This window comes from Crocodylus siamensis, chromosome 3 (genome assembly GCF_052110815.1).
Source record: "Crocodylus siamensis isolate JL-2025a chromosome 3, ASM5211081v1, whole genome shotgun sequence".
Classification (NCBI taxonomy): Eukaryota; Metazoa; Chordata; order Crocodylia; family Crocodylidae; genus Crocodylus; species Crocodylus siamensis.
In genome coordinates this window covers 145,570,755-145,598,172 of record NC_143397.1, presented here as the reverse complement: position 1 = coordinate 145,598,172, position 27,418 = coordinate 145,570,755, and the positions used below count along the sequence as shown (strand labels likewise).

General features: G+C 42.5%; 1 protein-coding gene across 1 annotated transcript in view; it reads right to left on the bottom strand.

Moving 5' to 3' along the window:
- The window catches only part of CDKAL1 (CDKAL1 threonylcarbamoyladenosine tRNA methylthiotransferase), a 673,650-nt gene that overhangs the window by 401,052 nt on the left and 245,180 nt on the right, over positions 1-27,418 (bottom strand). The window contains exon 8 of the mRNA XM_090039422.1: positions 10,686-10,806. Within this exon, the coding sequence (XP_089895548.1) occupies positions 10,686-10,806 (121 nt within the window). The remainder of the gene's footprint in view (positions 1-10,685; positions 10,807-27,418) is intronic.

Below are 27,418 nucleotides of genomic sequence, written 5' to 3'. Positions count from 1 at the left end.
CACTCAGCTGTGATAGGGCTTCAGGGCCTCTGTGCCACCCTACACATCACAGGTCCATGGATTTAGAACATAATTATCATTATGCAGCAGCTCAAGCACTGCAGCAAGCAGATGCTATATAAAATAAAAATTAAAATACATTCCATTATTTATGTCTAAAAAGCTACAGTTGTAAGAATTTAACAATAATTTGAAAACTACCTACTTCTCAATAACTATGTCATTAATGTTCTATTTAAATGCTCTAATTAGGAAACACTGACCTTGGATATGAGCTATAGTAAGCTGCAATGGAAAGAGACCTCTGGCAGAAAGATCACAGACTGCAGTAAACAATCTTTTCCTTTTCTTCTTGCTAGAGCTGTGTGGTTTCTGCAACGTTTGGAATACTAAGTGCCTTGTAGATGCTATGACACAAAAAAGAATGACAAAACAAGGCCGGAGTTTGTGTGCCTTTCAGAGATGTACTTACTTGTGCCAGCTATCTTTATTTTTTGTATCTTTTTTTAATTACTGTATTAAAATGGAATTGATATTACATTAATTACATGCATTTCTTGAAAACTGAAACAGAAAAAAAATACCAACGAAATGCAATTGGACAAAAAAAAGACTTCAATAACATTAGTTTTATAATCCCCTCAAATCATAAAAAAATTATTATGCTATATGTATCTGCTTTCCAGGCCTTCTAGTCAAGTCTTCAATGTCTCTCCCACTCAATTAAAGCTAAGGTTTTGTATTTTTACATAATTACTCAACTTTAGCAGCTGGGTCTCTAAGATGTGCATCAAATGTCACAAACTAATGATAAAATGTGCAGGTGCTGGCAATATTAAAACTTGTTTTTAAAACATTCCCAAAATTACTGTTCCTTGGGGAAGTTAGAATACACTGATGCACAGTAAGACTGAGAGGTTTTAAGATAGGTATTTATACTGTACCTGACAAATCTGTAACTTCAAATCAGGTAGCTGTGCATATGTACACTATTACCCAAAATGTGTGTCAGGAGATTTATAAGCATATGACGCATGCGATATTTTTTTAAGGTTATCCCTAATTTAGAAAATTTGGGTCTGTGTGATTTTATACCCAAAGTAATTTGACCATGGTCAAAATACGTTAAAGGGTGGAAGACTCCCTAGAGAAGAGGTACACCCAAATTCAGGCTGCTTCCCTCTCCTGTCAGATGGTTAATGGCAACGTGGCCAAAAGGATTCTACAGGGGGGCATAAGCTATATAAAAACAACATCATCTTTCCAAGGCATTGACTACAGTTCGGCAGCATTACTGTGCATGTAACTTACAGGGATTAATTTAATTAAACTGTTAAGGACACAAAAATCAGACTGAATTTTATTAGTAAATGTTAAGAATCATGAACCAAAAAGATGACAAGGCCATAAAGGGAAATACAGAGTGCCCAAGCTGTAGCAAAACCCCCAGTTTTCTTTTTTTTTTCAAATGTAAAAATACATTCCCTCCCCTTCCCCAGCCATTTCTGACTCCCTCTCTGCCCTCTCTATCCCTTATAAGTGATTACAGCTAGGTAAGCTAAGTTCTTATGTACTACTATTGTAATAAGCCCCTTTTTTATATATTGTACATTGTGTTTTGTTATGTGTGTATTGATTTTTACTGTTTTCCAATTGTTTGTGCATTGATTTTTATTGTTTCATATTAATACTGTACAGTTTAGGCCTGTGTCTGTAAAGTGATATCAAGTATTCATTCCCATCTTGTTCCCATCTTGTCCCCATGCCCTGTTGTGCAAGTATGTTGCAATTCTGTAACCTCTCCCATGTAAATTGGTTTTCCTTGAATGCCTGAAACAAAAGAGTGAATGGATGAGTGAAACATAATGACACCAGGATCCCTTACTAAATCACCCCACCATCAAAACCAACACCTGCACCAACGACCCAGCCATTGGAACCACCCTCAGCATTCAAGAAACAAAAGATGAGGCAACCCACCACTGTGCCAAGGCTGCATATGCTCAGTATGAACATATGGAGCCCTCTGAAGCAGGGCTGACCTTGCCTGGACATGCCCTCCCCATAGGAGATCATAGATAGTCTGCCCCATAAAAAGGGGCAGTGAAGACTGACTCCTTGGGACGCCATCTTCACCTGGACCAGACCTGATCCACATCATACTGCCTATCAACCCAGAGGCCCTGCTGGCGACCTCCCTCTGGACAACACCTGCGGGAGAAAGACCCCGACTGGCCATTGAGGACCCCCTTCCAGCCTGCATAGGTAGCTATCACCCACATCCTCTCTTCTACCAAGGACTTGGACTTTGTTTCTCTTCCCTACCTGGATTCCAACCCTTCCACTGAGTCTCTTTCTCCTGCTACCATTGTGTGTGTGTGGGAGTGCTTGTGTGAGTGTGTGTGAAAACCAAGCTGTACAGTACAGTGTTCATTTAATAAAACCGTTATTTGGACCATGAGTTAGGTTTTGCTTTACAAGAGTGCTGACCCTGCTCCAATCTCTGCTCCTTGCCCCTCTAATTTCTGTCTCATTTCTCCCCCTCCTGCTTCTGGCTCACCACCACCTCCAACACCTGTCCCATGTTCCTGTGACTCCAGCCATCCTGAGCTACTTTCTGTCTGCAAACCAGTTTCTTTGCTACTGCCTCATTTCCACTGCCTTTTCCCCTGATCTCTGCCACTGCTGTTGCCTTGTCCCCACTGTCTTTTCCCCTGATCTCTGCCACTGCTATTGCTTCATCTTCACTGCCTTTCCTCTGGGCTGGGGCAGAGGCAGGCACTGCACAACTGGAGCAGGGTGAAGGACAGAGCTGCAAGTGGCTTGTCCAGGGGACACAAGGAAGGGGTAACAGCTCCCACTACTATGCACATCCCAGGAGGATATGGGGGGGAAGGGTGCGTGTACCTGGATCTGCATGTAAGGCAAAGGCAGGCTGCCAATGCAGGCTGAGGCCAGGGCAGCACTGGGCTCTTCCCAGCAGGGGCTGTGAGGGGGGCTGTAGACATCCCAGATCTCTGTCCTAGCACCACTACCGCCCACCCCAAGCACAACCCTGGCTCGACTCCCCTGCTGGGAAGAGCCCCACACTGCCCCCAGCTCCAGCCCACAGCAGCAGCCCGCCCTAGCCCCGTACACAGATCTGGGGGGCACATGTCCCCCATGCACTTTCGGAGTGTGTGCAGCAGGAAAAGCTGCCCCCTTCCCTGCACCCTCCGGACAAGCTGCTTGCGACTCTGTCCTGCACCCTGCCCCGGCTATGAAGCACCTGCCTCAGCCCTGCTGGGGCCTCGATCTGCTCCCTCCCATGCCCCTTCCTTCACAACAGGTTTACCAGCCAGACCCAGCTGTTCTCCACACTACAGGCTGCACACCTAGCTGCCTGCATGCTGCACTGTGGCTGTCCACATGTGCAAAGCATTTATCAGCCACATTAATGAGCTACATCAGCCCAAAAAAGCCAAGTGCTGACGTTATCATTTTTCCTTATATCAGTGCCAATCCAATATGGGACCGATGTATTGGTGCATCTCTACTTAAAAACTTGTACCGTCACTTTTTCAAGAAACCAATCAAAACATTTCAAATTGCCAGGTCTTTTTGAAAGGCAACTACTGATCCCATGTCCATGACCAAACTGGTTAAAAAGATTCAATAAATATATAAGAGGACCCAAATCAGTCTGTGTTGGGGAATAATGCATATTTTACTACAAGCCTAATGAAAAGTGTGTGTGCATGCAAATATAGCTCATGTACATTAATCTTGTACTGGAAAGAATGGCAAAAGAAACCACCCATAAAGATGATTCCCATTACACTGAAGTAGAATCCAGGGACTGTGCTGATTGCGTTGAGAGAAGCAGAATGCTTTCGAAGCCACTGGACTACTGTGAGCACAAAAACACAGTCAGCAGTCCTGAGCCTGTCTAGTTCAGAATGTCTTCTATCACTACTTAATCAGGATATTGAGAGATGAGTTTAAGACACTTTTACAGAACATGGGTACATCCACTTTAGCACCCAGTTTTCATAAGTTGGACCCTAAATCAGCTTAAAAATAGTGCAAACAAAACACCAGTAAACTGTGCATAAAATGACTAAACTCCAAATAATTTATAGTACCATAGAAAGCTCTGAAAATGACAGGAAATCTCCCTTTATACTGCATTGTGATGGAAGTTACTCTATGGGTGCAGTCAGGACTAAAAGTGCAAATATTTTATCTTAATGATTTTTGGTTTTATTTATTTAATTTGAAACAGCAAGTTTCAGTCCAACTGATCCATACAATGCACTAAGCCGCTGATTCTCAACTTTCTGGACTCAAGACACCTCTTCATAACTTCTGTGAACTGAGTGGCACCTTATTTTAAAAACTAATTTATGTATTACAGTGTTTAACTCCTTTTCAGAGGGGTTGGGCTATGACAAAAAGGGACAGTCCTGCGCCTGCCCTTCTTTCTCCACACTACATGGAACCCTGCAAAGCATCTGGCAGCACCCCAGCATGTCCTGGCACCCTAGCTGAGAATCACTGAACTAAGAATTTTAAGTGAAACTATGTTTTGGAACATTTTTGTCAAGGTTTGCCCTTGTTGATGGAAATCTGAACAAACACCACTACAAAACTGCAAGGCATATCTTAGAAACCTACAAAGACCAGGGATCAAATTCCTTTCGTATAAATACATTCTTACTTTCTAAAGGCAAATGTATAATGTCATTATGAAACTTACCAATAAGAAATGTCTTTTTTTTTTTTTTGAATAAGTTTACATTTCTTCATATTTATATTATTTCCCAAAAAACAAACCTGATTTTGTTTTTGTTTTTAGGCTCAGTGTTTTAAACCCAAAAATATGTCCTAAAACTTTGGAAATACCAAGTGAGATTCACCTTTCATTACAGTATTTAAATGCTACAGGAATAAAAGCATCTCTCTCACATATACTGATTTAGATTTAGTCTGTATTTATATACTATACATATTCTGACAGGCATTAGTTCTCCAAAATGCTTTCTAACCATGGCAAAAAAATTTTTGCAACTCCTTCTAGGTGAGTAGACCAACAGATCCACCAGTGGTCAATATCGCCCCTGAAATACTAAGGTCACCAAACAGTTCTTTAGAAAGTACCTCTAGCAACTCAGCTAGCTGGCTGTTGATCCCATTATTTGCATTCGCAGGCAAACATTTGTCCAAAATGGGCCAAAAAACATTTACTCCAGTCTCTTTCATGCCCTACAGGCACAAAGCCTCCATCTTGCGGGCAGTGCTGTAGGTATACAGGCAAGACTCTGCACTGCTACCATTCAGGTGAGTGGGGGCCCAAGGCTCCCCACCACTGAGTCCTGCCTGCTGCACCCAGGGTTATGTGGGTGGGGCTGGGGAGCCGAATCAGTCCTCTCCTGCACAGCAAGGGGGGGGCCTCAGGAAGAAAAAGGTTGAGAACCCCTGCTATAAACTGAAGAACACTGTCTATTTCAGACACCTGAAAAGCCCCAGCCATGTGCCAAAGGGTTTTCTTTAGAGCTGGAAGTCTGCTGACACTAGAAGCATCAAGTATTATGTATCGAAATTGGCAAGCATTATGTATTGAAATTAAAAAGAGTAAGAGGGCATTAACTAATAATGCAAATGAAGAAACAGGGAAACTAAAGGAAATAAAAAGACCTGCTGAGAGAGAAATGGAAACAATGCATAAAGCTATTTTTTCTAGAAGCAATGTTAGAAAAAAGGCCTTTAGAACAAAATCCAGCACTGTTGAAAGGATGAGACAGCTTAGCAAAAGGAGATGTGCTATTACAGAAGTGCTATGGGAGGACTTACAAGATACTCCACATCCAGAGAACCCCAGTCTGACAACTTCTCTGTTATATGTGAAGAATTAAAGAGAAGAGGCAGGGGAATCTGTGGCTGGACAGGCAAGATGGGGTTCATCTGGTGCACCTTTGGTTTCTCCACAAGTAGTTTATGTCAACCTATACACACCAATACTACAGACAGAAGCCTGGGAGAAAAGTAGGGTGTTTGAATATAAAGTAGAGGAAACAGGAAGAAAGTCTTCTTGCTTCCTATGGACAAAACTGTTCAGAACTGTCTTTTCAAATGTGGCAACTACAAACCATAAACCTGAGCTCCCAGCTAGTGTCAAAACTCCTAATGAGACTTTAACACTGTTCTGTCTTTGAAACAGGAAGATTGTGGAAGGAAGAGGGCTTATCTAGTTTTGCAGCACATGGTTTTACACTGTACCTACCTCTGGGTTTTTAGCCAAAGCATAGGTTAAGTACCAACTGAGGAGAAATTGGTACTGGTGGTAGGAAGAGTTCTGGCAAACGAGTACTGTGTGCATTATACCCTCAGATTTTCTTCTCAGTTAATGGGTTAGCTGAATCATCAAAAATACTATTTTTATTGAAGCCCTCTTTTGAAGGTAGATCATGTTTCTTCACAGAAGATGCAGGATTGAAGTTTATTTTGGATACATTCTTGAGCTGTGGGATATATACTTGAAGTCTGCCATCCTCAAGATAGAAAAAAAATAGATGCTAAACAAGGTAATCTTTCCCCTACTGAGCATAGAAAGAGCTGAGAGTTACTAAACAGTAACATGACACCAAAATAAAGCATTTCCAAGGAGCCTTCCAGTAAATAAGATCACAAATTTTCAGTAAGAGACATTTTTAACTACTAAAAGACCTTTTACAATATAGTTGAGACCAATTTAAAAACTTAGAGAGTGTAGTGAACCAAAAAAACCCTAAACTTCAGATTTTTCCAATACTACTTCGAGGAATGAGGTCAGTTCAAATAAAGGTACTGATAGTAAAAATCCTCTCAAATGGCCTTCTAAAGCTAGGCTGATAAAATGAACACAGTCAAATCATAACAGAGTGATATATTGTGCTCCATACTTCATTGATTATATGTTTACATTCTGAGAAACCTGCTGAGCGCTGCCTTCAGAAAACTACTTTTTAACCTTGAAACTAGTGACAAATATTAAAAAGTCATATATAGTGGAAAGACAAGTAAAAAACCAAGAAAAAGCAATAACTTGCAGCTCAAGAGACACTGGTTATCATGATTGTGCAATATAGCATTTTCCAACCAACTCTGCGAGGAAATGACCTTGGTAAGATTTGTAATTTTATACAGAGGGTTTATTTGCTTTTGCCTTCAAATGCATCAAATTAGGTCAAACTTTATTTGCAATAAACTGGGTGTGCACACTGTAACAGCGCGTGTGTGTGTGGATATTCTTATCACCATGATCTTTACTTAGATTTGGTTAATGAAATGAGAGTCTGGTCTAGCAATACACAGTTATGGTGGCAGGTTGCCGAATATGTCAGCACACACAGCTCCCCTATGGCACCAAAATGCCTTCTCTCTCTCCCCCCAGAGCAACACTAGCACTTGGAGGGGAAAAAAAGGCTTCTATCTCCATCCAGCAGTGGGCACAATGTTTGTATAGACATGCCTGTATCTTCTGGTGGCTGCAGTGGCCTGCTTAACAGCTGCACCCAGCTAAGGCACATTTTATGCTCTGCTGGCAGAGGTAATGAGCAGGGATTCTAGTTTTCTCCGCAGGGAAAAGGTAGGAAATCTCAGTTAAAAAAAACAAAAAACAAAAATCCACATTTTTCCATGACCTACCAAAAGTGCAGAGGTCCTGCAGCAAGCGGCACAATTTCTGCTCTCTTATTTTTGGTGCAGATTTTGCCCCTCATCTAATTAGTGGGGTGGAAAGGGAGGTGGGAGGGAGGTGCTGATTTGCCAAGAGGCAAAACCCACAGCAAAAATAAATGCAACAGAAATGGGGCTGCTTGCCATGGGACACCGATGTACTTTCAGTATGTCATGGAAAAATGCAGATTCTGCATTCTCCCCTCAAAGTAAAACTAGGATCCCTAGTGATGAAGTGGAGAGAAGGAGAAACTGAGGGACCTGGATCTCTTCAGCCTTCTCAAGAGAAGTCTGAGAGATGATCTTGTGGCTGCCTGTAAATTCATCAGGGGAGGGAAGCAGGGAATAGGAGATACTTTGTTTACAAGGGCACCCCCTGGAGTATCTAGGAACAATGGCCACAGACTGATGGAGAGCAGATTTAGGTTGGACATCAGGAAGAACTTCTTCACAGTCAGGGTTGCCAGAATCTGGAATGGGCTTCCAAGGGAGGCGCTCTCCCCTACCTTGGGGGTCTTCAAGAAAAGAATGGACAAGCACCTAGCTGGGGTCGTCTGACCGCAGCACTCTTTCCTGCCCAGGGCAGGAGGTCAGACTCAATGACCTACTGAGGTCCCTTCCAACTCTAACATCTATGAATCTGGAGATGCTAGAAGCCACAGAGATATGCACATGCTCTGACAGCTGTCTGCCACAGGACATAGCCCAGTGTAGCAAAGCCTAAGTAATAAGGGCATGGGTACACAAACTTTATTACAAGATAAGGTATTGGAAGCTTAGCTGTCTCATCCACTTAAGCCGCAGCTCTCAGCTACACTCTGGGTCCATCTGCTGCCTCTTCAGCTAAATTTATTTTCAAAATATAAAAGAATTATACTCATAAGTCAGCCATCTCCTCCTGCCTAGGGCTGCTGTCACTCTAGGTCCCTACCTGCAGCAGAGCTCTTTCTTCAGTCTGTTTCTCCTTCCTCCCTCATCCCTCCAGCCTCCCAGGTGGGACCTGCCATTATCATTGGGTCCCTCACCTGCCAGGACTGGCTACCCCCCACTTCTGCTCAACAAATCCTTACAGGGCCAAATTGCCATTATAGTAAATGCAAGGCAGCTTACTCCATTTTCAGGGAGGGTAAACTTTCCTATAGTTACCATGGGGTAAAAAGCATGCACGCAGGCATTTACTAAAGTGTGCTCATCATACTGTAAGTTTACAGTCTACTTTACTGTTCAGTACAATGTTCTTATGATCATGCACATCCACTAGGAACTGTTCATGACAATGAGTATTTTATAAATTGGCACCTATTTGCTAAAGAGTGGGAAGGAAACAAAGAACAAGAAAAATCTCTTCTTTCTAAAACAGTCCCAGATAGCTGTTAAATGCCTAATATCACCCCTTCTGAAAGCTTTTTGTATTAGAACAAAATTGAACGGGTGAGTACATATCCAGAATAAAAACTCCGTGGGGAAAGATAGCCAACCTAGTCAGTTAACTAGCAATCGTTATCTCACAATATCTAGATTGTAATCACTTTACTTTTAGGATGATTGCCAAATTTGCTAATCTAGGACTGAAAATGGCAACCTATTCTACCACCTGCAGGTCATTCGTACAAGTCAGGAACATGTGAAAATGGGATTACAGCAGTATCAGCTTGTAACTTTAACTGCAGCTAGATTGCTCTATTACTAGTAAGGATTGTAACAAATATTGACAAAAAATAAGAAATTCAGTACTTCAGATGAAACCTGGTCTGACTCATCCTATTATTCCCAGTCTGGGTTCCATGCGCAGTGTTTCAATGCAGTAAGATACGATTGTTATTTTTAATAGCTCTTTATTCACATAAGAATGACACCAAACAACTGTCAATATAGAACTTGAGAGTCATTAAGGGAAAAATACTGCACTCAGGTAAGCGCATGCAATTCTTGTAGGTGTCAGTGGCAAGCCTACACTTAATATAGATTCTTGTCTACAAGAGTTTTCCACAAGAGTTCTTTAAAAAAAAAAAAAATTATATATATATATATAAAAAATAAACTACTTTCTTCCATTGAAAATCAGGTTTCCTGTACAGCCTCTTACAATTCATTTTCAGCTGCAGTAGAAGGGCTATACATCCAATACAATACAGTACTTGAAGACCACATTAAAATGAGGACAAGAACATGGGCAGATCTAGGATTTTAAAGAGGGGGCTGGAGGAGCAGTCATTGGCACCGAGGGGGTGGCTGCTACCCCTACTTCACAGCTCCCAGGCTGTCAAGGAACACCAGAGAGGGGACTGAGCAAGGAGGAAGAATCTGCCTGCTGCAGCCACCACTGTCCCTACAGGGCTCAGCTCCCAGCAGCCTGACTGGAGCAGAGCAGCATTAGCTCTAGAGCTACTCCTTTCCCTAGGCCAGACAGACAACAACAGCAATAGGTGATAGAGGGGGGACTAGAAGGGATGGGGAGGTGCCCCTGCACACAGGAATGGCAAAAGAAAGGGTGCCATGGGGGGATTTTTACCTGCTTCCAGGACTCCAGGTCACCAGCTGATGCTCCTGTGATCCAAAAAGGATCTGTGTGATCTAAAGGGGGGTGCAACCGCACCAATGTACTCCCCTCCCCACCCTTGGAACCTGGACAAGGGCAAGAGGTTTCATTCCTATAAAACAAACCATATTTTTGCTAAAAATATTTACTTCTTGGTGGTATAAGAAACCTCTAAGTAAAATTATACCTAGATGTTCCAACTAATTGAATACATTTACGCACGGTTCTTCCAAAAAGAAAAGCTAATGAAATATATACATGCATACCAGTAAGTAACTGAGGATTTTTTTTCCAGCAAAAATACCATCCAAAATTCTTTAAGAGCTTAAAAATGGTCTTCCTTTCCCTTTCTATATGACCTGAAGCAACCACACACCAGGTCTGGAGAAAACTGAAATTAGATTCCTAGGCAATTATGAATATTTTATAAGGAAGTTTGGAAGATTCTTACCCTGTATTGATGGAAATGATTTCTATCAGCGGGTTCTTCCTAATCTTTGGCAAATCCAATCGCGCTCCCCCCAACCGTTTTCCATTATCCTTTTTCTGACCCAAGAGTCTCACAGAATGACCTTCAAATGAAACACAAAAATACAGTCAGTTTTAAACAGAAGTCCCATCATTTTCTCGTTCTTCACAAAGAATATCTTGTAAATCTTTCAATATCTTGAAAAGAAAAGAAGAGCAATCATTTGTCCATCAACAGGATGGACACACAGGTAAAATCTCACGAAAAAGAATGTTTTAAAATCACATTTACAAATCACTCCTAGTTTTTCTTAAGTGTATTCAGTGAAAATGAACTAAACAGTTCTGTTTTCATGTTCTCAAGCACTAGCACAAAGCTGGAACGTGTCATCCAGAAACACGGCAGGGTTTAGAATTATTTATACATTTCTATAAACTCCCATCAGAATTCAGTTTTTAAATAATTGATCTTATATATCTTATAAAAGCTTAAAAATTGTAGAGCAAAGTCTGAGTCAAATTCATTCTTGTAGCATCACTCTGAAAGAAAACACACACTAAAGATTTCCACCGGGCAGTGCAAGGGCAAGTGTGACAGTGTGCAACGCTGATACAAACTCATTCCCCAAGGCCAACAGGGAATGAAACATAAGTAAAATATCTGTGCTGTATGAAGGTGTCAGCTAAACCACCACCTCCATGTCCTCTGCATAAGGATTTATACAGCATAAATGCTATGGCTTACTCGCACATAAAACTAAAAAGTTGCAAGCAAGATCACAAAAGTTGATGTCAAGAAATAAAGGAAAATGCCCGAGAGCAACCAACATGTGGATCATATCTGCATAATTCTGGAGTAGACAACAAGTGGAAAATAAGGACAACCAATCTCAGAGAGCTGGAAAGAAGCAACTGCTTCAAAAAAAAAAATGCAAATATTACCCAAAGTTAACAAAATCAGTAATGTCAGTAAAATGCAAGAGTCTCTCCTTTGATAATAAATGCAAGCATAGATATGACCATTCATGAATAATTATTTTTTAAAATGTCAAATTTAAAGACGACAAACATAAGGGGAAAAACCAAGAAATAAACAATGACAACTGAAATAAATCTAAGATGTTTCAGCGAACTTGGTTTCAAGTTGAACTCAAATGTAAACCAAGCAGATTTGTTGCCTCCTACTACACCAACAGCTCTGCTTAGAAAATTATCTATCAGTCACAGCCTCTCTCCATAAACGGCTTTAAAAAGACATTAAGTAATTTAAGAATAACGTGGCAGCTACACCCAGAATTTTTTTTTCTGATGTGGCAACAGATGCTCAGAGTAAACAGCTGTATTTGGCTTATAGCGCCTTTCACAGTCTTAAGTAAAGCTTTTCAAACAAAACATTCATTTAATGAAGAGACAAGTAAGATCTGTACAGTAACATAATAGTTAATACTATAAGAGATGTCAAAAGTTCAAGAATGCCTATGGAAGGCATACTTTCTGCATACTAGCACATGACAGAAATTTCATTACATCCTGCTGTGAATTTAGTAATATGCTGCCTGTGCTAATAACATTTGCTAAATTATTCATCTCCACTATCTCATGCAAATAATAGCAATATCTCTGTCTAATGATACAACTAGTTATTTTCCAACCCAACGGTTCATTAAGGATTCATGCGCCTAAAAATATGCATTTAATTTTTTTAATAATAAAAAAAAGGTATCAGTATGACATGGGTAGGAATGAAATTATAAACAAAGTACCTTCCTTTCTTAAAAATATTATGTATGATCAAAAATCCAAAACGTTAAAGATCTGAAAAAAATAACAGTGTAAATAAATATAAATGGTATACAGGTACTGTAATTTATTTGGAATGAACCAGTTAGTCCACTTTCCATATTAAAGCCAATGCTGTTCCTAAACCGTAAGTTTGGTTAATTACAAATGTATTGCCATAGTTACTGAATCTAAGATGACTCTGAATTTAAGATGACTACCTGGTAATCAGATTCTATACATGGAAGATTTATAAATGTTATAATTTTCCAAGTATAGGATCTAATTATTAGAGGACTATCTTAAATTCATCCCTCCCAACACTGCAGAGGAGCAAGCAGTGGCAGGGTGGTAAGCAGTAGGGGGGCAGATGGCATGGGAAGCACTCAGGGGCAGGCAGTGGGGGAGCAGAGTGCCTCTTCCACCCCACACACCTTGCTCCACTTGCCTCCCCTGCTACCTGTGCTCCCTGGTATTTACTTCTCCTCCCTACCTGCCAACAGACACCACACCGACTCACCCCCTGCTACTTGCCTCCCCCAGGTCCATCTCCCTGGCACCTGCCCCTCCATCTGCCTGGTTTCCCCATGCTCCTACCTCCCCTCCCTCTTCTGATCCATGCTACCTCTAGCCCCTCACCACCTGTGCCCTGCCAGGTCAAATGGGAAAAGGCACCATATCTTGTAAATAAAGTAAATATTGAATGTCATCATTTCACAACATCAAACAATAGCTGAAAGATGAGAAATTTGGTATTAGAGTTAAACCAAAGTTCTGAAGTACAGAAAATGTGTTTAATATACAAATACAGTCATAGCCCCTTTCCATTCTTTCCAATTATTTCACATTTAAGTCAGAAATCACCACAAATATCAGAGAAAGCTCAATAAACTTAAGTGTAACCACAACCTTCTCTCCACTCAGCAGTTTTAGATACCTGAAACTTCCTTTTGCATCAAGACAAAGACCAGACATCACATATTACCCACTGCATTCAGTTTTACTAAAACTTTGCTGCCAGCCAAGTGATCTGACCATCCCCACTCATTCTTCCTCAGTCTCTCACTGTTGTTAGCACCTCTGCTAACACAAATACAAAAAAAAATTATGCCTGTTCGCCATTATATTATATATACACATTAGGGACTCCACAAGTCTTCAAGCCAAATATAAGATGTACCCAAGATCTTTCTATACTAGGGATGTGAAAGGTTAAAGGATTAATTATTTAACACTGATAAGTGCAGTGATAACCATTTAGCTTACTGGTTATCCATTAGCTCCAGGTGGGTGCAGTCTGCCATGGAAGGGGGGAAGAAAAGCCATGCTGTGGTGCCCTAGCAGGAATCAGAAGGCAGCAGGGTGGCCCAGAGGGAGAGAGGAGTGAGGAGGAGGGGAGGGGCACAGGAGAGGGGAACTGAATCCCATAACCTAAAGAGGAAAACAGTGAACAGCCTAATGACATCAATTAAGCAATTAGTTGCTGGTACACAGGTGTTCCCTCCCTCTCAGCACAGGGCTTCATCTGGGCCATGTTGTCTACCTGGTCTTGCTTCCTCCATCCCTACCCCCAGCCAAAGGGCTCCAGCTCCTGGCAGCAGCTGCGTCTGAGCTTCTGTGTTATCGGTCAATCGTTTAACTGATATAATTAAAAGAGGTTAAAGAAATATTTTTTAAATGATATTTACATCCCTAACCTATACCCAAAATAGAACGGAAAGCTTGTCCAACGTTATCCTATCAAACAAAAGACACAGTTATTCTTTCTTTAGAGAACAAGGAAGACATTTTTTTATGTAACAATTTGCAGAAGTTCAGTACCCACAAGAGAAGGACAGATTATGGTAGTGGGACCTATGTTCAGGATGGTAGCACAATTTATTATTTCTGGACTGCCTGTATTTTTGTATCTTGAATCACCATGCTCCAAATTGCTGGCACATTGAAACTTTTGTTTAACATTAGCTACAAATTCTTGACCTTCAGCCTTTTTCCCCTTAATAAGTACATCAAAGAGCTTTTGTTCAGTTTTAAACAATTGCTTAAGAATATTTACTACTTTGTTGCTATTAATAAAACAACAGAACATGGTCAATCTGAATCATCGTACTTTTTCACATGCTGTAGATCCCTTCCACATTTCTTAAGGAGAAACTTAAAAATGTTTCATCATTTTTCAATAAGGTAAAGAATCAGCAATATTTTCCTAGATTGAACTGACCAATATAAAAGTTTCATACTAAACATACTATAGCAAGCAGCAGCACCAGGTCACATTCATAAACAACTTTATACAGGACCGGCAGGGAAAGCGAGGGAAGCGGGGGCTTGCTGTCAGATTTATTTCTACGTTATTACATCTCACTAAGTTTCTTACCATCTTCCTCAGGCTAAATCATGGAAGGCATAGGTAATAGTGCAAAAAACAAACATTTTCTATGTTCATTACAAAAAAACTAAAATAAGTTAATAAACTTAAGTACAATAAGCAAAAGGTATTCCATTCCAGTTGTCAAACAGCAACTTTTAAGGTTTGTTCATGGTTCGGAGTCTTGAACTGGTTCAAAAGACTGAGCTTTTCAAAGTCAGCTGAGGGAAATGTGGTATATACTCTGCCTTCTAGGAGAGTCCAAAGCTCATTCCTCCAGTCCTAGTAATCTCTAGCCAATACACATGGCAAGACAGGTAGATTTCTGAGTGCATACAGCATATAACAAATGAAACTCTGCTCTGGGAAACATTTGAAAGACACTTAGTTAAAGCCTTCACTAAGTTTCAGGCAGGCAAGCTTCAGTGCAGCTATACTAGACAATCAATGCAGATAAATCAAACCATACAATAATCATGCTACCTAAATCTGATCAGACCAGTAAAGAACCAGCTATTGCAAATGTTAATGAGATCATGTTAGAAACATTTTTTTTTTTAAATCAATGGGCAGACAACACTGTTTCAAGAACAACTCACCCTTAAGAATAAATAACTAACTGTTCATTTAACTCTGGAAAGGCAGGGTAGTACACTGTTAGAACAAATAAGTCAGGAAATTTAACCTCTTTACTCTTTGCCTAAAAAAGCATCTCTCAGATTGGCAATCCATTATTCAAAGTAAAAAAAAAAAATATGACACCTGTTTACCTTTATTGTAAGAGTATTCAAATATATCAGATTATAGAAGTTGCAAGTCTCCATGACCTATCACACAGGCACATGTGAGAGGTTTACAAAGAATATTTGACCTTGAAGATAGGGCTGTGCAGGCAAAGAGGAATGGAGAGTGTCTTTTTGCTTTATGACTGCAGTGAAATGTTTAATGCCTCATGAACCTCTGACTGACCTAGGGACCACTCTGAGTTGTAACCCACTGACCTAAACCTTTAAATCACAGGAATTATATCCAGAGGGTTTAAACCAGGGGTCAGTGACCCCTGGCACGCGTGCCATTAGTGGCACGCAGAGACATTTTTCCTGGCATGCCGGGAGGCACACACAAAAAAAGCGTTTGTTTGTTTGTTTATTTTTTAAGTTGCTGCTCCGGGCTGCGCAGCCACAAGTCCCAACGCTGCGGCAGGCTCTGGGGAGGAGCCAGGGGAGCGCAGGCAGGGAGGCTGTCTGTGCTCTACTGCCCTTGCCCTGTGCTACCAGGCTGCGCCCTCCAGCCCGGCTGGCCCCTGGAGGGAGCTGCCCAGGCAGACACCTTGTCCCACCCAAGGCAACACTGAGGTGCCAAGTGCTGGAGCCAGGGCAGGGTACGGGTGGCGCCACAGGCAAGCCAGCCCAGTCGGGCTCTTAGGAAGGTGGGGGCTGGGTGGGAAGTCGGGGCTGCCCTGGGGCTCTGCAGGCTCGAGCTGTGGTGGACAGGCAAGTGGAGGTGCCTAGCGGTACCTGTGGTGGGGCCTGGCCCGGCCTGGCCCGCGCAGCTCCACAGGGATGGGCTGCAGCCACCCTGTACACGTGAGGATGCTGCCTGGCTGAGGCAAGACGTCAGGCTCGGGAGGCTTCCCTCTCTGGGACTGGCCTCCCTGCATGCTGGGCACAGTGCAGGCAGGGCAGAGCCATCCCCAGTGCAGGAGCCTGACCGCAGGAGACCCCTGGAGCCTCGGCACAGCCATCGCGGCTGCCTCAGCCTGCCTGTGTCCTGGCCTTGCCCACCCGCAGCTCCCCTCAAGGGGCCAGGGCAGGCACTGCACAGAACCGCTGCGCTGCAGGCTCCCGGCTGGCTTGGCCCTGAGCACCGGCTGTTCCCAGAGCCTGAGGACCAGCCTACGGCTGCAGCTCCCACTTGCAACATACCCAGCACATACAGAGACCAAGCAGGGAACTCCCTCAGCCCAGCGTCCTGCCCCATCCAGGCAGTGTCCCTTCGTGGGCAGGGTGGCTACGCCCCATCTGGGTGGGCTGGCTGGGCCCCACCCACAGTGCTGCTGGGTCTCCCTCTGTGTCCTGAGTCTATGGAGCCCCGGGGCAGGGGCAGCCCCCGTTCCCTGCCTGACACCAGCTCTCTTCCAGCTGCAGCCTTCCCAAGGGCCTGGCCAAGCCACCCTGCCCACAGCGACTCCCCCAGTGCCTGCTGCTCCCTGCTTCTCTCTCCCCCCTCATCACAACGTGCTTAACAAGAAAATACAAATTCACAAGTTTTATTTATTGTCACCAGGTTTTGAATTTTTAGAAAGCTTGGTATTTACTGTAATAAATAAATAAATAAATAAATAAATAAATAGAAGCAAGATTAATGATTATTAATTGTATTAAATATGCAGTGCATACTGCCATGTACCGCCTCCACCGCAGTTTTCTTTTTGCAGCGTGCTGGCACTCCAGCACCTTACAAAGTAGACATTGTGGGTTTTTTGGCACTCCAGCCAAAGAATGTTGCCTACTCCTGGTTTAAACTAATGTTTTGTCAGGGTGTGAAGTTGGGATACGTTTGGGTGGAAGGACTCAACTGATTAATCTCTTCTGTCTAAAACGATCAGGTTTATATCACTGTTTCATAGTTTCATGGTTGGTAGGGTTGGAAGGGACCTGAGCAGATCAAGTCCACCCCCCTGCCATGGGCAGGAAATAGTACTGGGGTCAAATGACCCCAGCTAGGTGATCAGCTGCTTGTTCAAATGCTTACTAGTGGCCCCACAGCTGTCCAGTCAGTTGTTTCAGCAATCAGTGAGCATCTTCAGGAAAATAAAGCCTGTGGAAGATGAAGCTGTTACTCTATCATTAATCCACACCCCAGCCCTCTGTATGCTGTTAAATTTATAATCTTAAATTTCCCACTCAGAAAACTGGTTGGGCAGAGGCTAGTATTTGTTTGTTATTACCTATAAAAAAGATGCAACAATAAGCTATCTAAAACAGCTCAAAACTACGCAAGCAGCTCTAAAAGTCCTCAAGGATGATGGAAACCCAAAGTCTTGACAACACTAACTGCTATTGTTTTTGATATGGTTTATTACCAGCTCTTTTCCTGTGCTACTTACATCATCTATTCTTATAAAGTTATTCACTGTTTCCTAAAAGACACTTTTATTTCCTCCTAACAGGGATGCCAAGTTTTCAATACTTCACAGCTGTCGCTCACCCACCTACTTTGATTTCCTACATCATCAAAAAACAAGGATTAAACACTAGCCTCACTTACTCTTACTCATATTTCCTTCCACATTCACCCCCTCCTACTAAGCTCAGTGTTTCCTTCTTTTAATGATAATTCTGGACAAGAAGTATACAAAAGAAGCATAACAGGGGTAGGCAGGGGAACAGGACATTTACAAATCGCAGAATCATAGAAAATTAGGTTTGGAAGAAAATTGAGGTCACCTAGTCCAACCCCCTGCTCAAAGCAGTACCATCACCAACTAGATCATCCCAGCCAAGACTTTGTCTAGCCAGGTCTTGAAAACCTCCAAGGATGGGGATTCCACAGCCTCTTTGGGTAGCCTGTTCCAGTGCTTTAACTACCTTCTTAGTAAGTAAGCTTTCCCTAATATCTAACCTCAACCTCCCTTGCTGCAACTTGAGACCACAACCCACTGTTCTGCCATCTGCCACTACTCAGAACAGTCTCTTTGGAGCCACCCTTCAGCTAGTCTCCTCTTCTCTAGACTAATTAAGCCCAGCTCCCTCAGTCCGTCCTCAGAAGTCATGTTCCCCAGCCCCCTAACCATTTTTGTTGCCCTCTGCTGGAGTCTCTCCAATTTGTCCACACCTTTTCTCCTGTGGGGGGCCCAAAACTGAACACAGTATTCCATATGCGGTTTCGCCAGTGCCAAATAGAAGTGAAGAATCATTTACTGCAATCTGCTGGCAACTTTCCTATTAAGGCAGCCCAGTATGCCATTAGTCTTCTTCACAACGAGGGTACACTTAGCTCATATTCAGCTTACTGTCCACTGGAAACCCCAGGTCCCCAGCCTGTATCTAGTACATGAGATTTTTTCCATCATAAGTTTGCACTTTTCCTTATTGAACCTCATGAGATTTCTTTTGGCCCAATCCTCCAATTTGTCTAGGACCTAGGTCACTCTGAATCCTAGCCCTACCTCCAGTGTATCTACTACTCACCCCCCAGCTTGGTGTCATCTGCAAACTTGCTGATGGTACACTCCATCTCATCTTCTAGATCTCTGATGTAGATATTGAACAAAACCAACCCCAGGACTGATCCCTGGGGCACTCCACTTCATACTGGCTGCCAACTAGACATCAAGCCATTAATTACTACCCTCTAAGCCCAGTGATCCAGCCAGCTTTGTATTCTTTTTACAGTCTATTTATCCAACCCATACTTTCTTAGCTTGCTTGAGATAATTGTGTGGGAGACCATATCAATTTCCTCAAAAGAAAACCTAATGTAAGGGGTAGAAGAGGACTTGGGCAGCATGGAGGGCAAAACAAAGAATGTAGTAATATAGGGGTAAATTGTGAGAGAAGACAGGAGCAAAACCTAGCATTAAAACAGGGGCCACAAGCATTTTACTAACAGAAAAAGCAGCTTCCAAACTGGCTGCCACCCTGTGCTGCCAATACAAGCCCACTATCCAACCATCCCTATTGTGTGGAAGGCTGCTCTCTTGTCCCACTAAGCTTCCACCAAAAAACACGGCAAGCAAGAATTGGATCAGCTAATTCCATCAGTGACTGTAAGTAGTAGCTGCAGTGGAAAGCAAGAAAGCTGCCCCCCCTACATAGAACAGGGGGAAACAAAAGTTACATTTTTCATGTGATCAAGGCCCTGAAAGTGCTCTACAGCCATGACATGCATGCAAGGCTGGAGAGTGATTTTAAAGTGACCAACCATGAAAAAAATTAACCCTCCTCAAATGAGGTATCAGATGATGGCTGTCTGCTTTAAAGTGCCTCAGGGAACATGTGTTCCCTAGGCTTAATTTTTCACATGTTTGTGCATGCAGTGCACATCAGAAGGCTGATGCAGGGCTGTCAGCAAGGAAGGAGTGGGGATGAGCGAGGGGGAAGCTGCTGGCTGGGCTTTGCCTGGCCTGAGCTAGAAGGAGAGGTGGATTGGAGCACCCTCCACCCCCTTCCCTGGCTAGGGTACTGGGGGTAGCTAGGCCAGGCCTGCAAAGTGAAGGCTCTGATCCACACCCGCCCCCCAGTTCAGGTGGGTAACAAATATCTCCAACTCCGTATCAGAGTATTTCAAGTTTCTTACTCTAACACCAACGTAAGTTAGTCTTAGCTTAGACATTTTTTTTTTTAAATGATGCATCTGACAAGACGGAATAAAGCAGAGTCTAGGATTCAATGGGATGTTCCATACACAAAGGGTATGTCTTCACTGCACAGTTAACCTGGGTCCTTACATGCACTTATCTCGTCTCAAACCCCCTACTGTCCACCATAAACCAAGTTTGAAAGTTGCTTTAAACGCAGGCTTTCTTACCTGACTAGGGTAGGGACAGTGTAGAACTTGGGTTCCAATTTACTTGGTCTAGAACCCACCCAGTTGACAACAAGGATGTAGACAAACTTCTTGAAAGGTGATAGCTCTCTAGTAACCTTCTTCTGCTTTCCCCAAGAAGGAGAGACAATAGCTCCAGTAACTGACACAACTGACATGGAAAGAATTTGAGTACAATGAATCAAGGATATGTCACAAGACACATTTTTGCTGTGGATACACTCACTTCCGGATTGGGCTTACCTGGTTGTTAAAATCAAGGTGCCAATAAGCCATGCTGTTTAGTGAAGACACACCCTTAGGGTCACCTGTAGCATGACAATGTCTCTAGTCTAGTGGTTCTTAAGCTTTCTGGACTCGAGGCATCCCTTACTGAACTTGAGGCACCCCTCCTCCATAACTGGAAACTGAGCAGCATCCCATTTTACACACTAATGTATGTGTTATGTTGTTTAGCTCCTTGCAGAGGGGCCAAGCAGTATGGAAGAGGCATCAGCCAAGCAAGGACAAGCCTGCACTTACCTACTCCTTACCTTACACCTTATCCTTACCTTACCCCGTTAGGGAGAAATTACTAAAGAGGAGTATGCCTCCTCAGCTCGCAGTTGTAGGGAGGCAGTTAGAAAGGCCAAAGCTATCATGGAGCTGAGGATAGCATCCCAAGTTAAGGATAACAGAAAATCGTTTTTTCAGATACATAGAGAGCAAAAGGAAGGCCCAGGGCAGTATAAGACCACTACTGAATGGCCAAAAGCAATTGGTGACAGATGGGGGGGACAAGGCTGAACTCCTCAATGAGTTCTTTGCCTCAGTGTTTCTAAACAAGGGGCAAAACAAGTCTCACAATGGGATCACAGAGAGACAACAGCAGGGTGCCAGACCACCAAGCGTTGACCCTGAGATAGTGCAGAGTCACTTGGAAGGACTGGATGCATTTAAGTCAGCAGGCCCAGATGAACTCCATCTGAAGGTACTGAAGGCACTGGCTGATGTCACTGCGCAGCCACTGGCAAGAATATTTGAGCACTTGTGGCGCACAAGACAGGTCCCGGAAGACTGGAAAAGGGCCAATATGGTCCCTATTTTCAAAAAGGGGAGGAAGGAGGATCCAAGCAACTACAGGCCAGCCAGTCTCACCTGCATCCTTGGGAAAGTCTTTGAAAAGATTATTAAGGTTCATATATGCGAAAGCCCAGCAGGAAAAATTATGCTGAGGGGAAACCAGCACGAGTTCGTAGCAGGTAGATCATGCCTGACTAATCTAGTCTTTGTTTATGATCAGGCTACAAAACACCTGGACACAGGAATAGGGGTTGATATATTTTACTTAGACTTCAGGATGGCCTTCGATACGGTATCCCATCCCATACCAGTGAACAAATTAAGAGGCTGTGACTTGGATAATTACACAGTCTGGTGGGTGACAAATTGGCTAGAGGGTCATACCTAGAGAGTGGCGGTGGATGAAATGGTATCGACCTGGAAGGACATGGGCAGTGGGGTCCCGCAGGGCTCGGTCCTTGGACCGATACTCTTCAATGTCTTCATCAGTGACTTGGATGAGGGAGTGAAGTGTACTCTGTCCAAGTCTGTGGATGATACAAAACCGTGGGGAGAACGGAGGGCAGGGAACAACTACAGGCAGACCTGGACAGGTTGGACAAATGGGCAGAACACAATAAAATGCGATTTAACAAGGAGAAATGCAAAGTGCTGCACTTAGGGAGGAAAAATGTCCAGCACACCTACTGCCTAGGAAATGACCTGCTCGGCAACACGGAAGCAGAAAGGGATCTTGGAGTCCTAGTGGACTCCATGATGAACGTGAGTTGTCAGTGTGATGGAGTCATCAGCAAAGCTAACACCACTTTATCGCGCATCAGCAGATGTGTGACAAACAGAACCAAGGAGGTGATACTTCCCCTCTATCAGGCACCGGTCAGACCGCAGTTGGAATGCTGCATGCAGTTTTGGGCGCCACACTTCAAGAGGGATCTGGATAACCTGGAGAGGGTCCAGAGAAAGGCCACTTGTATGGTTAAGGGCTTGCAGACCAAGCCCTACAAGGAGAGACTAAGGCACCTGGACCTCTTCAGCCTCCACAAGAGAATGTTAAGCGTCAACCTTGTGGCTGCCTATAAATTCATCATGGGGGCACAGAAGGGAATTGGTGAGGCTCTACTCACCAAGACACCCCTGGGAGTTACAAGAAATAATGGCCATAAGCTAGCAGAGAGCAGATTTAGATGGGACATTACAAAGAACTTCTTCACAGTTAGAGTGGCCAAAATCTGGAATGGGCTCCCAAGGGAGGCGGAGTTCTCCCCTGCCCTGGAGGTCTTCAAGAGGAGGTTAGATAGGCATCTGGCTGGGGTCATCTGAACACAGAACACTTTCCTGCCTATGCAGGGGATTCGGACTCGATGATCTACTGAGGTTCCTTCCAAACCTAACGTCTATGAATCTTATCCGCTCACACCTTGTAGCACTCTTCAAAGGATCTAATGGCATACCAGAGTCCCACAGCACCGTGGTTGAGAATCCTTGCTCTGAGTAGGTACAAGGAACAGAAAACAACTAGAAACAAAACCAAGCCCATATGGAATGCCAAGAAGTTGAACCTAAAAGAGGTTCTTGTTCTTCCTCTAGATCAGCAAAAAGGAAAAGTGCAGTGAAGATGAAGTCAAAATCTTTCTTCAGTTACTGCAGGCAGTAATCAAGCCTAATTTTAGATTTGTAGATTACGTCTCGTTACAAAAAATAGAAGCCAAAGAAGAAGAAAAATCATACCAAAAACATGCTTGCCAGTGAAGTTACAATCTTTTTGCAGCTCCACTAAGCAATCTGTAAATTACCCAAGCATTACATCCATGTACATTGTATCCACTGCTCTAAAACCACATGGGACATCATCAAACCCTTTGACCCAAAAATGGTCTATGCATTAAAGCAACACTGCCTCCAAATAAAACATTATTCTATTAAAGTGATTTCAATGCTCACAAATGATGCTGGGATGATTGATATGCTCAGAGACTGGTTTTGCCAGAGAAGTATTTGTAAAGGCAATTATTAGTACAAGTTAAATAAGATTTAAGGGCATGCTAGGCTTAGTTGGCGAATATACATTTAGTTAAATAAGAGGTATTTCTTCACAATTTAAATGCAATGTTCCAGAAATTGGAAAATTGGCTAAGAGGAAAAGGTATACTAAAGAATCATTTATATTCATTAAACTACATAGTGAAAACAAAGAAGAAGTTCAGCATTTTCCAGTAGGATCTCCAGGCTCTAAGACTCCCCCTTTTGCTAAGAAACAATATATACCTAGTTAGAGCTTGTTAGGGAGATTAAGGTGATGCCTGTAGAACCTCAATTTTTTCTGATTTTTCTGATGCAGGCAATCCAACCTTCCCAACAGTATACACTGTAGAAATACTGTTTTAAGTCATGCAAACTCCCAGATCATTTGGCAAAGCCTGAAATGGTATGCACTAGTCCAGACTGTGCGTACAGAGATCCCCCAAAAATGAGAAATACTTTTACACTGAAACAACATACTGGATTTTGAACAGTTTGCCCTGCAGCACTTGAGAGAAAGCTTTAAGTATTAAAAAAGTAGCAAGCACCCATGATCTCAGGTTCAAATGCCCACCTTAACCAAGCCTTACAACTGTTCAACAACAGAAACGTCACACACACACACAGCCTAAAAAGGGGATTTTCTCAACTTTGAAGAAATTTTCTTAAGCTATTCGTCTTAAATATGTTCATATTATTTTAAACCTATAGGCAGACAGAATAAGTGGGCTGAACTATAGTATTGCCTTGGAACAAGTAAAGTGATTGGGAAAGATGTATATATTCCATTTAGAAAGTCTGTTATTATGCAGTTTGATTACTAACACTACCAATCTTAGATGCCACATTTCAGAGATATTTTGCATTTCAAGCTGGTATGTGGAGAAGCTACGCCATAGACCCCCAGTGGCAATCACTTCAGTGTTTCATTTCATCTTTGAAATGGCAATAATGTTAATTTCCTGCCACACAAGTATATTTAAAAGACTAATGTATTGAACACTGAGGCACTTAGATAGTATGGTAATGGCAGTACTTTAGGAACATAGCATTCAATAAGAGCTTCCTTGGAAGGAACCTAGAATGTGTTCAGTAGAAGTATAAAGTAGAGGTTTTCTTTTTTAAAATAATTTCTTTTTCATTTATTGAGAAAAAGGACTTTAAATACTGGGAGGTGTTTTGCAAACTGCTGATACTCTCAGTTCCTAGCTGTCCCAGGTGTTTTCTCATCTTCTTTGCCATCTAAAGAAAAGTGTCCAGGATGACTGGCCAAATGACCACAACAATCAACATTTCCAGGACATCTCATGCGAACAGGCTATTTCTTGGAAAGAAAACATTGTGTTTCTATTCACATGCTCAGACTGTTTTTCTTGGTGGGCCGTGAGGGCATCCAGAAGGCAGATGATCTCTGTGAAATAGCAAACTCATTGCAGGCTTCTAAAGCAATTTAAAATGTAAAAAAATTTCCACAGGGCATCAACTCTGTCTCCTTTTCATCCAAGATGAAACTGGTTGCCTTCACACCACTTACATAAGTTTGAAAATCTTTCTTGTGCTTTAATATTTTTTCTCTATCAACCTTCAAATCTTTCCTGGCAATACTCATCATCACCACAGTGATTGTTATAGGTACTGAAATGGCAGGGGACACTTCATTGCTGCAATAAGCACAGAAATAGTCACAGAAATACCTACCAACTAAGGACAAGAATGTTTCTTTATAGGTATCAGGTGAGAGATCTAATGTTTCTTTATAGGTATCAGGTGAAAGACTCTTTCTCTGACCTACTCTGAAGAAAGGAAGTTTGGTCAAATTCAGAAACCCTAAGCAAAACCTCAAGAGAACTTTGTATGGAAAAACTTTCAAACAAAGGATCTTGGAAAGGGATAAAAAACACAGCTTGCATCCAAAAGGACAGCTAGAAAAATCTCATCACTGAGGAGAGTTAGACTCTCAAAGAGGCAGCAGCAGAAGGGGCAGTTTTTCCCAGTCTATTTTGCCCAGCATCAACGCGCAAGTGTTGGATCAAGTGGAACTGACTTCAACTGTTGAGTAGGGTTGAAGTGTTGTTGTAGCTTTGATGATCTAGGACATAGTGCCACAGTGACTTGAAAAAAAACACTTTGTGCCCAAAATCTTGTTTAATGTCTTTTCCAACTATACAGTTGGTCCAATTAACAATATCAGCAAAAAAACCCAAAAGATACACATTACTTTTCAACAATCAAGGAAAGGCTACACTTAGAGAAAGCAATATAACATAAATTTAGGCTTTTGTTATTTCTGACACTTTTCTGTGATGCTACTGTGAATAAATCGTATTGTTTAGGTTAAGCTGTTTTTGCTAACTACATGTACCAGCTGAATTTATGCCATAACAGGGCACAACTCTAACTGAACCTGCAGGAAATGATACAGATGGAAACGTGGGGGTGCTCTAATCTGATGGACCAGTCAAAGTGGGATGAACTGAAAAACCGTGCTCAGAGAAATGTAAATGTAGCTCTGTCATCTGACAGAAGTACATGAAGAAAAATACAGAAATGTCACAGGTACAACTCACCCTTCAGTCATTGTTAGTCTACTTACTTTTATTTAAAAGATTAATTCAATGGCATCACTGCAGAAACAAAGCTGTTTCCTAATTTCAGTTCAGTTTTCATTGGACATGCCTACTCTTTTTTTCTAAATCACATTCAGTCCAAGAAAACAACTACAATGAAAAGTTGATACCAATGCAGACAACTGTTAAAAAAAATGAAAAAGGAATCGTCTTCCAATGGGCAGCAGTAGCACTTAGTGCAACAACCTATTCTTAATATTCGCTCCGCAATATTTTATAATCTCCCTAAACAGCTTGAGTTATGGAAGAAAACACAAACCACTGTTCATGTTAAATTATTCAGTTATAAATAATCTTTTATTGTAAAAAGACGAATAATTTTTAAAAGGATGGATATCAATTGGTTCCCTTATAAATGAAGATTTAGGATTATAGGAGTTCCCAAATTAATGCAAAAATTAAACACCACTGACTTGCCTATAGAAATATTTTACTCTGCACTCCCCAACCTCCTCATCAAGTGGATTTCCAGTGGGTGAAAGAAAAGGCTTATTCTATGGATATGGGGACGGTACACAAAGGCTACCATCGAGCATTCTGCTTGCGGTAACTAATATCATCAGCTCCTTTGTTAAAACCTTTCCAGTTTGCAAGAATAGCTAACTCTGGTAAACAGACAATTTCTATAAATAAAACCATTGATCCACATAAAATCATCGCTTGAACTTTCAGAGACATCAGAAATCAATGTTCTCTCTCATGTGACCCTATTATTTAAAAAGACAAAGAGGGTAGAGTTGGGCCAAAGAGTTCTGTGGTTATCCTTTTCTGCTTAATGTGGGTGTAAGAACACTAGTGGGAAGAGAGCGGAAAGGATAGACTGCAAACACAGATTTATAACAGGGCTGTCCAACTGGTGGCCTGTGGTCCACATACATCCTACTGAAGGGTTAACCTGTGCCTCAAGTCTACCCATCCAGGCACCACTCTCCCCACTGCTCTAGATGCAGCTGCTGCCACCAGAGTCTCTGGATTCCCTCTCTCTCCTCTGGGGCTTCTGCTTCTGCTTCCTGCTCATGCTCTGGGGGTGGCACAGTGCAGTGCAGCCACAAGAGTATATGGCCAGGGGATTGGCGGGGGGAAGCTGAAGGACACAGTGCAGTGGGCAGCCTACCACGTGGGGGTGGAGGGCACACAGAAGGAAGGATGTAATGTGCAGGGAACAGAGGTGCTGGCACAGTGCACTGGAGGGTACCTGCAGCAGTGTGTGGCATGCACATGGTACAGTATGAAGTCCAGGGGGTGTGTAGTCCACACTGCATGAGGTCTCTGGTCACTCAGAAATTGGATAGCCATTATTTAATAAGATAA